Source organism: Nematolebias whitei, chromosome 16, assembly GCF_014905685.2.
Source record: "Nematolebias whitei isolate Nwh7 chromosome 16, NemWhi1, whole genome shotgun sequence".
NCBI classification, from domain to species: domain Eukaryota; kingdom Metazoa; phylum Chordata; class Actinopteri; order Cyprinodontiformes; family Rivulidae; genus Nematolebias; species Nematolebias whitei.
In genome coordinates, this window is record NC_056513.1 from 27,140,745 (window position 1) to 27,153,982 (window position 13,238).

At 37.7% G+C, this 13,238-nt stretch overlaps 1 protein-coding gene and 1 long non-coding RNA gene across 2 annotated transcripts in view; both read right to left on the reverse strand.

Moving 5' to 3' along the window:
- The window catches only part of lap3 (leucine aminopeptidase 3), a 14,640-nt gene extending 3,779 nt beyond the window's left edge, over positions 1-10,861 (reverse strand). Inside the window, exons 1-8 of the mRNA XM_037689941.1 lie at positions 10,665-10,861; positions 10,476-10,591; positions 3,708-3,762; positions 3,525-3,630; positions 3,279-3,438; positions 3,008-3,172; positions 1,035-1,193; positions 803-927 (exon numbers count right to left, since the gene is read on the reverse strand). Of these exons, the coding sequence (XP_037545869.1) occupies positions 803-927; positions 1,035-1,193; positions 3,008-3,172; positions 3,279-3,438; positions 3,525-3,630; positions 3,708-3,762; positions 10,476-10,591; positions 10,665-10,757 (979 nt within the window). The 5' untranslated portion in view covers positions 10,758-10,861. The remainder of the gene's footprint in view (positions 1-802; positions 928-1,034; positions 1,194-3,007; positions 3,173-3,278; positions 3,439-3,524; positions 3,631-3,707; positions 3,763-10,475; positions 10,592-10,664) is intronic.
- Positions 7,909-8,950, reverse strand: LOC119422569. The gene is made up of 3 exons (XR_005187423.1): positions 8,826-8,950; positions 8,301-8,393; positions 7,909-7,929 (listed from the first exon to the last, which is right to left on the reverse strand). It is a non-coding gene; the product is annotated as an uncharacterized LOC119422569 (long non-coding RNA).
- Positions 10,862-13,238: the final 2,377 nt, after the last annotated feature.

The following is a 13,238-nucleotide window of genomic DNA, read 5'->3' on the forward strand; positions in this document are numbered from 1 at the left end:
CCCCCCCCCCCCCCCCCCCCCCCCATGTTTATAAACCATTTTTTGGCTGAGATTCTGACATGGAAATATTGAACACTACCATTTTCAGCAGCTAGATGGCACTGGACCAGTATGGCATGCCGTTGTATCATGTAATAGGTAAAAGTAGCTATTAATGACACAATCGGCCTGCCTCCTTTGTTCTGCTCACTGCTTGGAGAAATGTCAAATCAGCTTCATTTCGCTGCGCTGCTCCGGAGAAATGCAGCTAATTTGACCATTGAAGTGCAATTATTAAGGAAAAGTTCAACTGAGACACACCTTTACTATAAAGTCGAGCATACAGACACCTAAATTGTTTTTAGGTGTTTATCTTGTTAAATTTTGAAGAAATGCGCAAAGACTCGTCCCTACTTCTGCGTATCGATTTTTGAAATGCAGCTGATTTGACCGTCAAAGTGCATTTATTAAGAAAAAGTTAGACTGAGACACACCTTTACTATGATTTCGAGCAAACAAATAATTGTTTTTAAGTGTTCATCTTGTTAAAGTCCTCCCATGCACACTCCGGCGGCCGCCATTTGGCAGCCCATCGATTTTTGGCACAACACCGGCGCACATTTCCGGGTTGTCAGCAGTGACGCATAATAGATGCGACGTATACCGCGAAGCGACACATTTATGGATTTTTCCACTTTATTAGACATATTTGGACTGATGCAACTTACAGGGCGGTGCGACGTTCACGGCGGAAAATATGGTAATCAAAACAAAACCTGCAGAAGGATACATGCTACACACTTTGTGATGCCACGAAGCTCACCAATTATGTTCACTGGGAGCTTCAGAGCCGCTGCCGTGACGATGGAGGCACACACGGTGGCGGCTCCACCCATATCAGCTCTCATTTCATCCATAGAGAGAGACGGCTTCAGAGAAATACCCCCACTAGAAAGAAGAGTCAGAGTCAGGACGCAAAATGTGTAAGTGAGGAAACATGAATATGACCAGACGCAGCAGCAAGCTGTTAAGTGTGTACGGTAATTTTTTTTAACCTGTCAAACGTGATGCCTTTGCCCACTAGGAGCAGCGGTGGCTGCTTGCTGTCAGGTGAACCGTTGTAGTGCAGCTCCAGGAAAACAGGGCGCTCCTCTGATCCTTTGGCCACGCTGAGAAAGGCTCCCATCTGTTGCTCCTCGACCCAAGCTTGGGTTCTGAAAATAGTACATAAATAAATAATAAATGTGTAAATAAATGCATATGTTTGATCATTATTTATCTTGCTGTTCACAGTCAACGAAAGATCAATAACCAGTCTCATGTTTATTGTAGACTAATAATCTACAGACAAAACATAAATAAAAATTACGTACTAGTTAGAAATCAACTAAAGGCACATTTCAGAGACAGTACACATGGACTTACATTCATTTGTAGTTATAACAATACACGTACCATATTTGTTGCTGTATAAGTCGCACCTATTAGCATAAATTAGCATGCTGCAACTTATCCAGCAAAGCGACGCAGTTATGCCCCCCTCCCCTCATATTTTTATAAAAAATTTTTGACGATTTCATTCATTCTGACATGGAAAATGTTGAACACTACCATTTTCAGCCACTAGAGGGCGCTCAAGTAATACGACAAGCCAAGTAGGTAAAAGTAGCCATTCTAATGAGACGCTTGACTTGCCACAGTCAGACACCTTCGTCTCGCTCCGGAACTCCTGGAGCAAACGTCAAATCAGCTGCATTTTGCCACGCCCAGGTGAAATGCAGCTGATTTGACCATTAAAGTTAATTTATTAAGGAAAAGTTCAGCTGAGACACCTTTACTATAAAGTCAAGCAAACAAATAATTGTTTTTAGGTGGTTATCTTGTTAAATTCTTGTTAAAATCCTCCTGTGCACGTTCCCGCGGCCGCCATTTGACAGTTAATCGATTTTTTGGCACCACACCGTCCCACATTTCCAGGTCGTCAGCGGTGACACATAATGGATGCAACTTATACAGTGAAGTGACGTATTTATGCTTTTTTCCACTTATTAGACATATTTGGACTGATGCGACTTATAGGGCGGTGCGACGTGTATGGCGGAAAGTACCAGAACTGTACCGGTCCCTCCCATCAATAAGCAGGCACACCTTTGGTTTAACTGCATTTTCATAAGTGACATAGCAGAAAAACAACAAATGAAAATACCATCTGAAGAAGCCAACATTAAATGAAGCATGTCTGATTCAGAATAAGACAGGACCAGACCTGGCTTTTTGTTTTAAACTAGCTGAAGGGGAAAAAAATAAAAAATATGATCATGCACAGCTGCAGCAGAGATAGAAAGTGCAGGTTAGGCAAGCAGTTGTGCCAGGTAATCGACCCTTTAAAACCTTTAGTGGCAAACCATTTGTATATTTGTTTAACATCCCCAAGTGTCATTTATTCATACCAACACTCAGCCTGCTGAGCAGCTAGGCTCGAGTGTTTCCCATTTTACTCAGTTTGTATTTTCACATCTGGAGATGTTCAGATCTCTATTGTCTTTATTATTCTGCATCATGTCAAATAAACTGAAGTGAACATTCAGAGTTTTTGTTTTGATTTTTTTTTGTTATATTTTCCTAAAACTTAACTTTGTGGAGCGTATCAAACTTACAGTTTGACACATGGTCTGCTGGTTACTGTTTGGCTCAGATTAAGTGAAAAGGAGAGTAAAATGTGAGTAATTACATTTCAAAGTCGAGTTACCAGTTTACAAATCCTTCATTGCTGTACATGACATGCCACCTTACACCCTCCCACCTAACAAGGGTGATTTGTTTAGCTTTCATTGATTCTGAAAGTTGGTAAAAACAAAGCAATGACAAGAAACAACACATAGCTATTGATACGCTTTCCTTTTGTGCCAAACCTTAAGCGTCACACCGAGCTACGTATCGAACCGTGTATTACCTTTATACCCCTACTGGATACTGTGAAAAATGCCACTGACTCAGATCAATGAGTGTTGTTGACAGAAGCACAAACCTCCTATTTATTGTGACTCGTTCCGCATGTGGAGCCAGTTTCTCCTCAATGGTGTTGGCAAAAGTAGTGGGAGTGATGTAATTGGCAGGAGCTTCCATGAGAAGTCGGGCCAAGTTTTGGCCTTCTGCATACAAAACACCTTTCCTCCAGCCGTCCATGTCAGCACTGGCAATGCAAATGGAAAAAAAACCTGTTGGTTCATGTCTATTTCCTTTAACAACAATACAAATATTGTGTAAAGGCCAGAAAGTACCATGTTCTGAATTGTTACCTTCTGTGAAGCTGTGTTGTTACTTTGGTCTTCTTCTTGGACTTGAGTTGATCATAACGAAACAAGCCCAGGGCGGCGCCTTCTGCAGCCGACTGAGCATCACCGCAGCCGTCCACCTCAATGCAGTTCACCTCCAGTTCCTGAAGTAGCAGGCAGCCAGCTGAAAGAACACACAAACACACAGATGAAAATAAAATACCAAATCGAGAGCATACGCCTGCTCTTAGGTGATTGTTGGCATCCTACCTGACACCGCCTGCCTGATGTTCTCCTTCCTGGTGTCCCAGTTTTCAAATTCACAAACACCTGTGGTGTTCTTGCCCAACCCGACCACTGCCACACATGGGAAGTCCTAAAGCAGACACAAGGAAGACAACTCTAATGTTGCGATGAGGCTGAAATAATAATGTTAAAGAGGCGCCATGTTACCTGGTGAATTCCATAAAATATTCTGCCTTTGCCTTTCTTCAGGCCAGGTCCAGCTCTGGAGAAAAATAAACAAATAAGTTTAAATAATATTAATAAAAGGGCCCGACTTTACTTAAAGGAATGCATATCGCCTTTCATGACAGTATTATTAAACTATAATCATCTTAAGTTGGAAAACATGGGATTTGAAGCTGTTTTTGTAAAATTGTGAAAAAAATTAGAGATACACGATATTGGATTTTTGGCAGATTTTATATATATATATATATATATATATATATACACACACACACACACACACATATATATATATTTATATATATATATATATATATATATATATATAAACAGTGCCGTTTATATCTGAGTTATTTTGATGGAATGGCCGATGTCCGATATTTAACTTTATCGCTAATATAAATACTAATGATAATATGCTAAATGCTAATACAAACCAATATAAATGCATGGTATCTGTATCGAAAATATCGATACAGATACCATGCAGGTAATATCGTGCATCCCTAAAAAATATTTACAATTGCGCACAATAGTCCTCGAATTATGTATTGAGGATAGATTTTAGCAACATTCACGGCAAATTTTAGCTCAAAATCTTTAAAACTGATGTCATTTTTATTTTGGTGTGCGTTTGGTGAGATCAGTTACCACCTGTGGTGGCCATTTTGAATCTAACTAACTTCAAAATACAATCAGTAGTAGATGTACATTCAGTGATTACTTTGAGAGTTTCTTTAAGATCTGGACAATGGTTCATGAGGCATTTTGCAAACAGAAATGGATAAACATACACACACATGCATTATTATGTTATCACCTGGTGGGCGATGAGCACAACTAGATGAAAACTACTGCAGGTAAGGTACGTCTGGCAAACTGATTGTTGTTACCATCATAATACAGTATGTTACACTATTTCTAAAATCAATGCTACAAATATGAAGAGAAAGACACAAATTACACTTTCAAATATGTCAAGCTCTAATTCAAGTCTGTGTTGTCTTTTATCATTAGATTTTAAAATATACAGGAATTTATTCATGCAGCAGTTTTGTTTGATTTTAAAGTGTATGTAAAGTAAATAATCTCATCAAAATTAGAACATGACAATTAAGACTTGTCTAAGTTAAAAATAAAATGTAAAAAAAACAAACAAACTGGAAAACAGTGAAATGTGACACATGTCTAGGACTTGAATTAGGATGTGTACTGAAATACTACAAAGAATATAAAAAAGTTTACACTTTATATACGTTTATATGTAAAAAAAAAAAATGTCCACTAATGTTACAGGAAAAATAGAGCCTCCCTCCAAGCAGAAATATTGTTTATTATACTGCTGCTCATTGTCAAAAACAGTTTTATAAAACTGAGTAATCTTTGTGTGTTTTTTTTTTACTGCATCACGTTTCAACAATATGGGTGTTCACTTTTAGTGCCGCCAGTTTCTTCAATAACTTTTAGCCTCATAAAAATTACAATTTACATTTCCAAAGTCCTTCAACTCTTGTTGTCGAGCAGTATTAGAGATTTTATGCGATATGCTGATTATAACATCACATGATCAGGGTCTGGCACAGTGGCGCAGCTGGTAGAACAGCCAGTATGGCAAACCCTTTTAACATAAAATCGAGTAGTCTGACTATCTGTAGTTACATTCTAGATATCTTAAATTGAGTTTTGACTAGGCACAATTACATTTTGACTAGTCAGAATGCTAATTTAAGATATCTTGAATTACATTCTGACTAGTCAGAATAACAATTCAAGATATCTTGAATTACATTTTGACTAGTCAAAATGTAATTCAAGATATCTTAAATGACGTCACCTGATTCGTCATTTGACGGGTCAAACATCCGTAATTACAATTCAAGATATCTCGAATGTAATTATGACTAGTCAGAATGACACTTTTAGATATCTTGAATTAAGAAATGACGCGTAGGACCCGCGGCTGCTACTTAGCTGTTCAAACAGCTGCCTGCAGAATTTTGAGTGGCTGCAATGGCGCTAGCTGTTCTGGACAACATTGTTAGAAAATGCCACATCTTCCTGTGGCTATAGTGTTAGTGTTAGACAGTGAGGAAAATGGCTCAGTCTCTGCGCTGTTGTTTTTGTTCAGTTCCTGGTTGTTCTTGTGGGGCAAGAAAACAACCGTATCTGTCCTACCATGCTTTACTGCACTCTCACAGCCTGCTTGAGTCACCATAATTAGGCAGTGTCTTACCTGAGAGAAGACTGACTGGCTTTTGGATTTTTGTATGTGAATGTGAGGCCCATGTTTGTTTGTTTTGCAATTCTTAAGTATTATTCATATTTATTTTTTGTTAATTTCATATTTATATTCCAGGTTGAAGGTGAGAGTTGAGTCTCGTGTAGTTCTGTTCCAGTGTTTACTTGTAAACAAACCCAAGTGTCTTTTCTGTGTATAAATCATGTCCTTGGGTGAAAGTCCTTAGGTGGTGTTGCAGTAAGTTTATAAAATAAAAATAACATCCATACCCAAGCTTGTCACATGTATATAAATTGTTCTAGTGTTACGTAGTTACCGGTAGATAGTTTGTTTTGAATTATTTTAAACATTCTTCAATTAAAACACACTTGAGCAGCATACTGTACTGTTTTTTTTTATTTGTGGATTGATTCAGTTGAATTACAAGGAAAACAAGTGCAATTTACAATATCTAGTAAAAACAAAAAACATTTAACTATTTTAAGTTAACATTTTATAACTGTACACTATAAATTGATAGTGGATTATAGATATTTTATCAAATTATGTAATTTCAAATTAAATAAATTGGCACATTTATGTATTTTTCATGAATAACTATTTACAGTATTTACATCTAAAAAGTTAAGTCTGGACATTCCAAAAAACAAAACAAACAAAAAAAAAGGTAGAAACGTTTCGTCTTTCATCCGAAAGGCTTCTTCAGTCTGAGGTGCTGCTCAAAGTCAAAGTCACTTATTGTCAAAAACTGCAACATGTACAGGACATACACAGGACTGAAATTACATTTCTCTCAGACCCCGGTGCAACAATAACCATTTAACATTAAAACATTTATTAAGCATACGCATAAAATGAAGTAATAAATGGTTCACACATTTACACATGGTTGTCAGCAGCAAACTGGTTGATCCACTCTGAGAAGGTGCTATTTATAAGACTGAGCTGAATACAGCACCTCAGACTGAGGAAGTCTCTCGGATGAGAGACGAAACATTTCTACTTTTTGTGTGTGTTTGTTTTGTTGTTTTGCTTTTTGAATGTCCAGAGGACCAGACTTAACTTTTTTAGATTTTCCTGGATCATTGAGCAGCATCAAGATATAGTATTTACAGTGATTCACACAGATTGAGACTGATTAAAAATATGAAGGAACAAAAGGGTGATTTATAAATTTTATGTTTCTTGCTGCATTGATATAAACACATGGATGAAGGTGTTGAAGTAAAACATGTCCAGTTTAGACTTCATCTGATCAATCAATCAATCATCAATCCAATCATCACACCATACCGTTCAACAGTTATTGTTTAGTGTACCCGCTGATCATCTGAGCTGCCAGTGCTGTCAGCAGACTCCTCCTCCGCACTTCCTCTGTAAGCAACACGGAAAGTGGAAACAGCTCGCAGTAAGCCTTGGTTGTTTAAGCTGTACCCACGCAGGACATCTGGACTGCTCCCTGGTTCTGGCCTGTACTTAATGTGACACTTGCAGAGACTGAAGATGCATAAGTTGATCAAGTGTGGACACAAAACACATGTTGGGAAGACTATGCAGCATCGAAGGAAGAGCAAGGAGGTCTGGAGCCATGTGGTGCAGAATGATGCTGCGCAGGACTTCTCAGGTGGACACTGGTGAGACCCCAGTGAGCCCTGTGGCACAGGACCAAGTCTGGATGGTACCAGCTCCAAAGCTGAGAGACCATCTCTAGGATAAGTGTGATAAGTGGTTGGGACTCCAGCTGGTGTAGTTTTTCTCCCGATGCCAGGATGTCAGGATCTGGAAGTGGTCCTACAAACACACGAGTGACAGAATCACAATAAGTTTTGACAGTTTGGACATAAAAACATTAACCCAAAGGTTATACCTGTGTAAGCTCTGTAAAGCGTGGAGTGCAAACATCTTTACACCAGTTTTGGGCTTTTGCACCACCACCACCTCGCTGGCAGGTTCAGGATGGATTCCCTTTCAAGAAATAAACATAAAATATGTCAAACTAATAAATAAATAAATGTAAAGGGACAAGTGAGCAATTTGGTAGGACACAGTGGGACAGATTTGAGAGTTAAGATTTTTACTTAACTTGCAAATATTACTAATTCATAGAAGTTGAACCTGCATTTATTCATTACCTACAAAAACAAACAATTCTAAACAAGTTAGGAGAGAAAAATATATTTGACACAAGTAATATTGAGACTATGACAAATTTCACATGGCACTAATAATATACAGGTGGGAAAGTTATTACAATTATTGTTATGAGAATCATAACCATCATATACTAAATACTGTAACAGAAAAGAATGTGTTCCACTCTTATTTTATTTTTTTACCTGTGTTCTTTGTCTGTGCCATCTTTGTAAATCTCTTGTGCAGTCCAGTACAGGAGGACCAGTTGGCAGCTGGAGTTGGGAGTAGTGGGCAGTCTGGTAAAAAAAAAAAAAAAGTGCAACTACATGGTTACAAAAACTTTACCAGCTGCACTTCTGCAGAAATAAGCCAACATTTCTTTTTTCAACACACAGTGAGATCTAAAATAGATCTGATTTTAGCACACACACACATATATATAATTAATACTTGTTATAACATATTTAGCTTTAAACCAAGTAATAGATTGTATAATAGATGGATTCACTTAACACATCACCTTACATATACACAGCACGCTACATACACATAAACATATGTTTGGCACTAATGGAACCTCATAAAAATATAATTAAAGATTTTATATCATGTCTGTCTCAAACACTCCAAATAATGTAGCACACTAAATTAGGCTTCTTTATCACGATGTTTATGCGCTTCATATGTTGTAGCTAACGGTTAGCTTGCTAAGCTACGTCTTTTCTTACCTTGACAGCTGTGGAGATTTTCTTCAAGGAAAAACTTTTGTCCTTTCAAGTTTATTAGTTCGAGAATTCGCCGCTGCGATTTCCTCCTCAGCAGTGAAAAAAAAGATTGGCAAATTAAGCAAAGATGTTGAAAAGAGAGACATGTCTCATTAGTGCAAAGACTCCCAAAGCAGGAAGTGTCGGTTTCCGGTTGTCGTGAAAAAGACGTCGCAAAAAAGTCTTCTTGTTTCAGATACAATAAATAATCCGAGCTGCCGCGTTAAAAATCATATTAAAAATACGAGCGTTGTGTTGGACTGACCTGATTTAGCAGATTATAAAATAAAAAGGCTACAATGCCTTATGATTTTTCCGCCAAAATGCTACGTAAATCTGTGACGTTTTGACTAGTCAGAATAACAATTCAAGATATCTTGAATGTCATTCTGACTAGTCAAAATGTGAATTCAAGATATCTTAAATAGAAAAGCCGTCTACACGATAAAATATTCAAGATATCTTGAATTCATTTTGAGATATCTTAAAAGGAATTTTGACTAGTCATAAGTACAGTTCTAGATATCTTTAAGTTAGTTTTGCCTAGTCGTTATTTGCTATCAAGATATCTACAATTTAATTTGCACTAGTCAAAACTTCATTTTTGATATCTACAAATACATTTAAGATATCTTGAATAATGACGTAATTTAAGATATCTTTAATTGTAATTATGACTAGTCAGAACTAAAAGTGAGATATCTTGAAAGCAAATAATGACTAGTCAAAATTAACTTAGAGATATCTAGAACTGTATTTTTGACTAGTCAAAATTCAGTTCAAGATATCTTGAATTGAAGCCTCCATACAACTCAATGGTAAATCTGACGTCATTATGACTAGTCAGAATGTAATTAGAGATATCTTAAATGAGTATTTTGACTAGTCAAAATGCAATTCAAGATATCTTAAATAACTAATATGTCTAGTCAAAACTCAGTTTCAGATATCTGGAATGTAAGCGTGGTGAATCCTATTTTATGTTAAAAGGGCTTGCCATACAGCCAGAGCTGCCACTACTCAGCGATCAGGTTGCCGGATCGAATCCCGGCAGAGTGAGGACCTTTCTGGGTGGAGTTTGCATGTTCTCTCCGTGCATGCGTGGGTTTTCTCCGGGTACTCCAGTTTCCTCCCACAGACCAAAAACATGCATGTTAGTCTGATTGGTAATTGTCTCTAGGTGTGTGAGAGAGTGAATGGTTGTTTGTCTCCATGTGTCTCTGTGATGGACTGGAGACCTGTCCAGAGTGTCCCCCGCCTCTCGCACAGTGATGGCTGGATATTGTAGCAATGAGAATTGCTTAATGTGTAATGTGTTCCAGTCAGACCACAGTGACACACAGGAGTGTATGAAGAGACATGCAACTACTACTGCTGAGTCCTGAGTTGAATAAAAAGTGTCCTGTGAGCAGAGTAATGCTCAGGCGTCCAGTTTGTAGAGTCACGAGACAAAACGTACTGATACAGATGTGAGCATCAAGCAGAAGCGGGGTAAAGATAATGGATGGATAATCAGTAATACAAATATTTCAAATACATTGTTGTTTCCTTGAGCGAATGACTGATGATGCAACAAATGAAGACAGTAATGAAATGGGGGGATCAGGGACTCACACGTGCAGCAGGTCTGAGAGTTTTCCAGACAGAAGCTGATCAAAACTCGCTGCTGATTCTGTCAGATGGAAGCCGGACTCCTTTCCTTCCTTCTCAAACACACCCAGCACCAAACCCTGCAGAGACAAACAACCTGCTGCTCTCTGGAAACCTCACAACACCGACCGTCTTCGCTGGTTTTATACTCACTTTTCTCCCCTGCAGGTGATTCTGAGAAGCAGAAAACGACCTGCAGAAATGTTTCTTCACCACCGTCTGCACAGCGTTCCTCACAACCTGCATTGTCACCTCCTGGTCTTATAAACACATTAATTATTAATTAACAATCACTCAAAGGTCGTTCACTCGCTGCACGCGAGAGTATCACTACGTCGCGTTTATGTTGCGTCACCGACAGGCGACAGCAAACAGAGGCACTCTGGCGCCACCTAGCGACAGAGAAAAACTACAGAACAGTTCAACCTTTATTCGACCTTTCAACCAATTCATTCAACCTTTATTTAGACAGGTTAATCCCATTGAGCCTCGAGGACTCATTTACAAGAGAGACCTGATTTCAACAAAGAATGATGACAACAATAGACAATTATAAAAAGGCAGACAGATTTTTTTTTTTTTTTACAAATTAAAATAATATGGGAAAAAAGAAGCAAAAACAGCTATATTATAAGAAGTGTTTAATTTTTGTTATTTCTCATCTTAATGCTAATACTAATGTTATTTTGTGAGCTACATGTTGAAACTATTTGGCTTTTATTTTGTCAGGGTACACATTCATGAATATTTTATTTTTCTAATAAGACTAATAATTTATTTTACAAATACAGACATTGTTTTATATATTATAGGGTAAATAGACAAAGTGCACCAAACTGGACTAGTTTCAGTCAACTTTCAAAGCAAAATAGCTATAAAAATAATTATATATGTTAAGTTTCTTTTAACTAGGGATTTTGTATTTATTTGCTACTCCTTATAATTTTTCTTTCTTCCATACTTTTATTACATTATGTAAACAAAAAAATGGAAGAAATCATCCTTTGGCTGCTGGGTGCAAAGCAGCAATTATCATTTTAAAAGTAGTTGTGTGGATACAACACAACACTAAAGTTTAGGTGTTCAATGAATGTTCGTTTTAGTTTTTAAAAAAATTATTTTGTACTTTACCTGGTTTTAATTTATCTTTCTCTTTTACGGTACACAAGTCAGTGTTAAGCAATGTAAATGAACGGAAAATAAACTCCAAACTACTTAAAAATACAATAACAGGTTTATGAAAGATGCTTTATTAATTTAGTTTTTACCGTTTATATCAGGACTATTCAACTAAATTGTTCAGGGAGCCACAGTTACTGAAAACCAAGAGCCCAGGGACATCCAGCAGTTATTGTCATTAAGTAAGTTTGTTTTATTCAATTCAAAAATACTTTTTTTTTTCCAATTCAACCTTTATTTATACAGGTTAATCTCATTGAGCCTCCAGGACTCACGTACAAGAGAGACCTGATTTTAACAAAGAATGATGACAATGATGGTAACAATGAAAGAAGGCATATAAATTGGAAAAAAATGGAAGAAAATCATGTAAAAAAAAACTGCTATATTGTAAAGCGATTTAAAATACTAAAAACAGGAACATGTCTGCATTGGTTTTTCCCATGAACTTAGCAGTTGTTTGAAGCTACTTAGAGAGGTCAAGGTCAAAAGCTTCAGATCTTTTTGCAAGATATTCCAGGAAACAGGAGTAGAGTAGGAGAAGGCCCTTTTGCCTAGTTCAGTCCGCACAGAGAGTACACTGTATGTAATAAAGTCCTGAGAGCACACGCTGTAGCTGCACTCACACAGTGACATTTAGGAGGAGATGTAAGAAGGCAACAGACCAAGAAGTGTGTGAAGTTAATGATGACCAGTTACCAGTGAATACAGGGTGCAACGGTGGGCACGGTAGTTACAGCCAGTTATGAATCTTAGTGCACCATGATAGGCAGCGTCCAACATCTGCTGGGTTCTTGTAGGAGTGTTCATGTAAATAATGTCACCGTAATCAATGGAGGGAAGGAAAGTCGCAGTTACAAGGTGTTTCCTAGTGTTCAGAAATAGACAGGATGTATTTCTGGAAAAGAAACCCAGTTTAACTTTCAGTTTCGTTTTGACCTGGGGCTTAAAAGATAGATGTGAATCGAACAAGATACCAAAATATTTGTAGGAATCAACAAACTCAAGAGGAGCACCATTCGAAGAAAAAATCAAGGAAAGGACTGCTAGGACCGACTTCCTGTTTAAAAACATCCCTTTGGTTTTGTCGGCATTTAGCACCGGTTTGAGACTAAACAAATCTGACTAGATGATGTCAAAAGCGAATTGCAAAAGCTGGAAAACCTTAGCAACTGTTTTAGCTGGACAATAAACAACTGTGTCATCAGCATAGAAATATAAGGATATATCAGGAATGATCTGACCTACATTACCAATGTAGATTGTAAAGAGGGTGCGACCTAAGACTGAGCCTTGTGGTACACCATTGTTAACAATTATACTGTAACTGCAGGAGAAGTACCATTTAGTTGAACACATTGCCTTGAATACACTGACTTTGACTTTACATTGTCTTTACACATCGACTTTATTAATCCCGAAGGGAAATTAAATGGGCAGCACGGTGGCGCAACTGGTAGAGCTGCTGCCTCTCAGCGAGCAGGTCCCCAGTTCAAATCACGGTCCAGGGGCCTTTCTGGGTAGAGTTTGCATGTTCTCTCCGTGCAT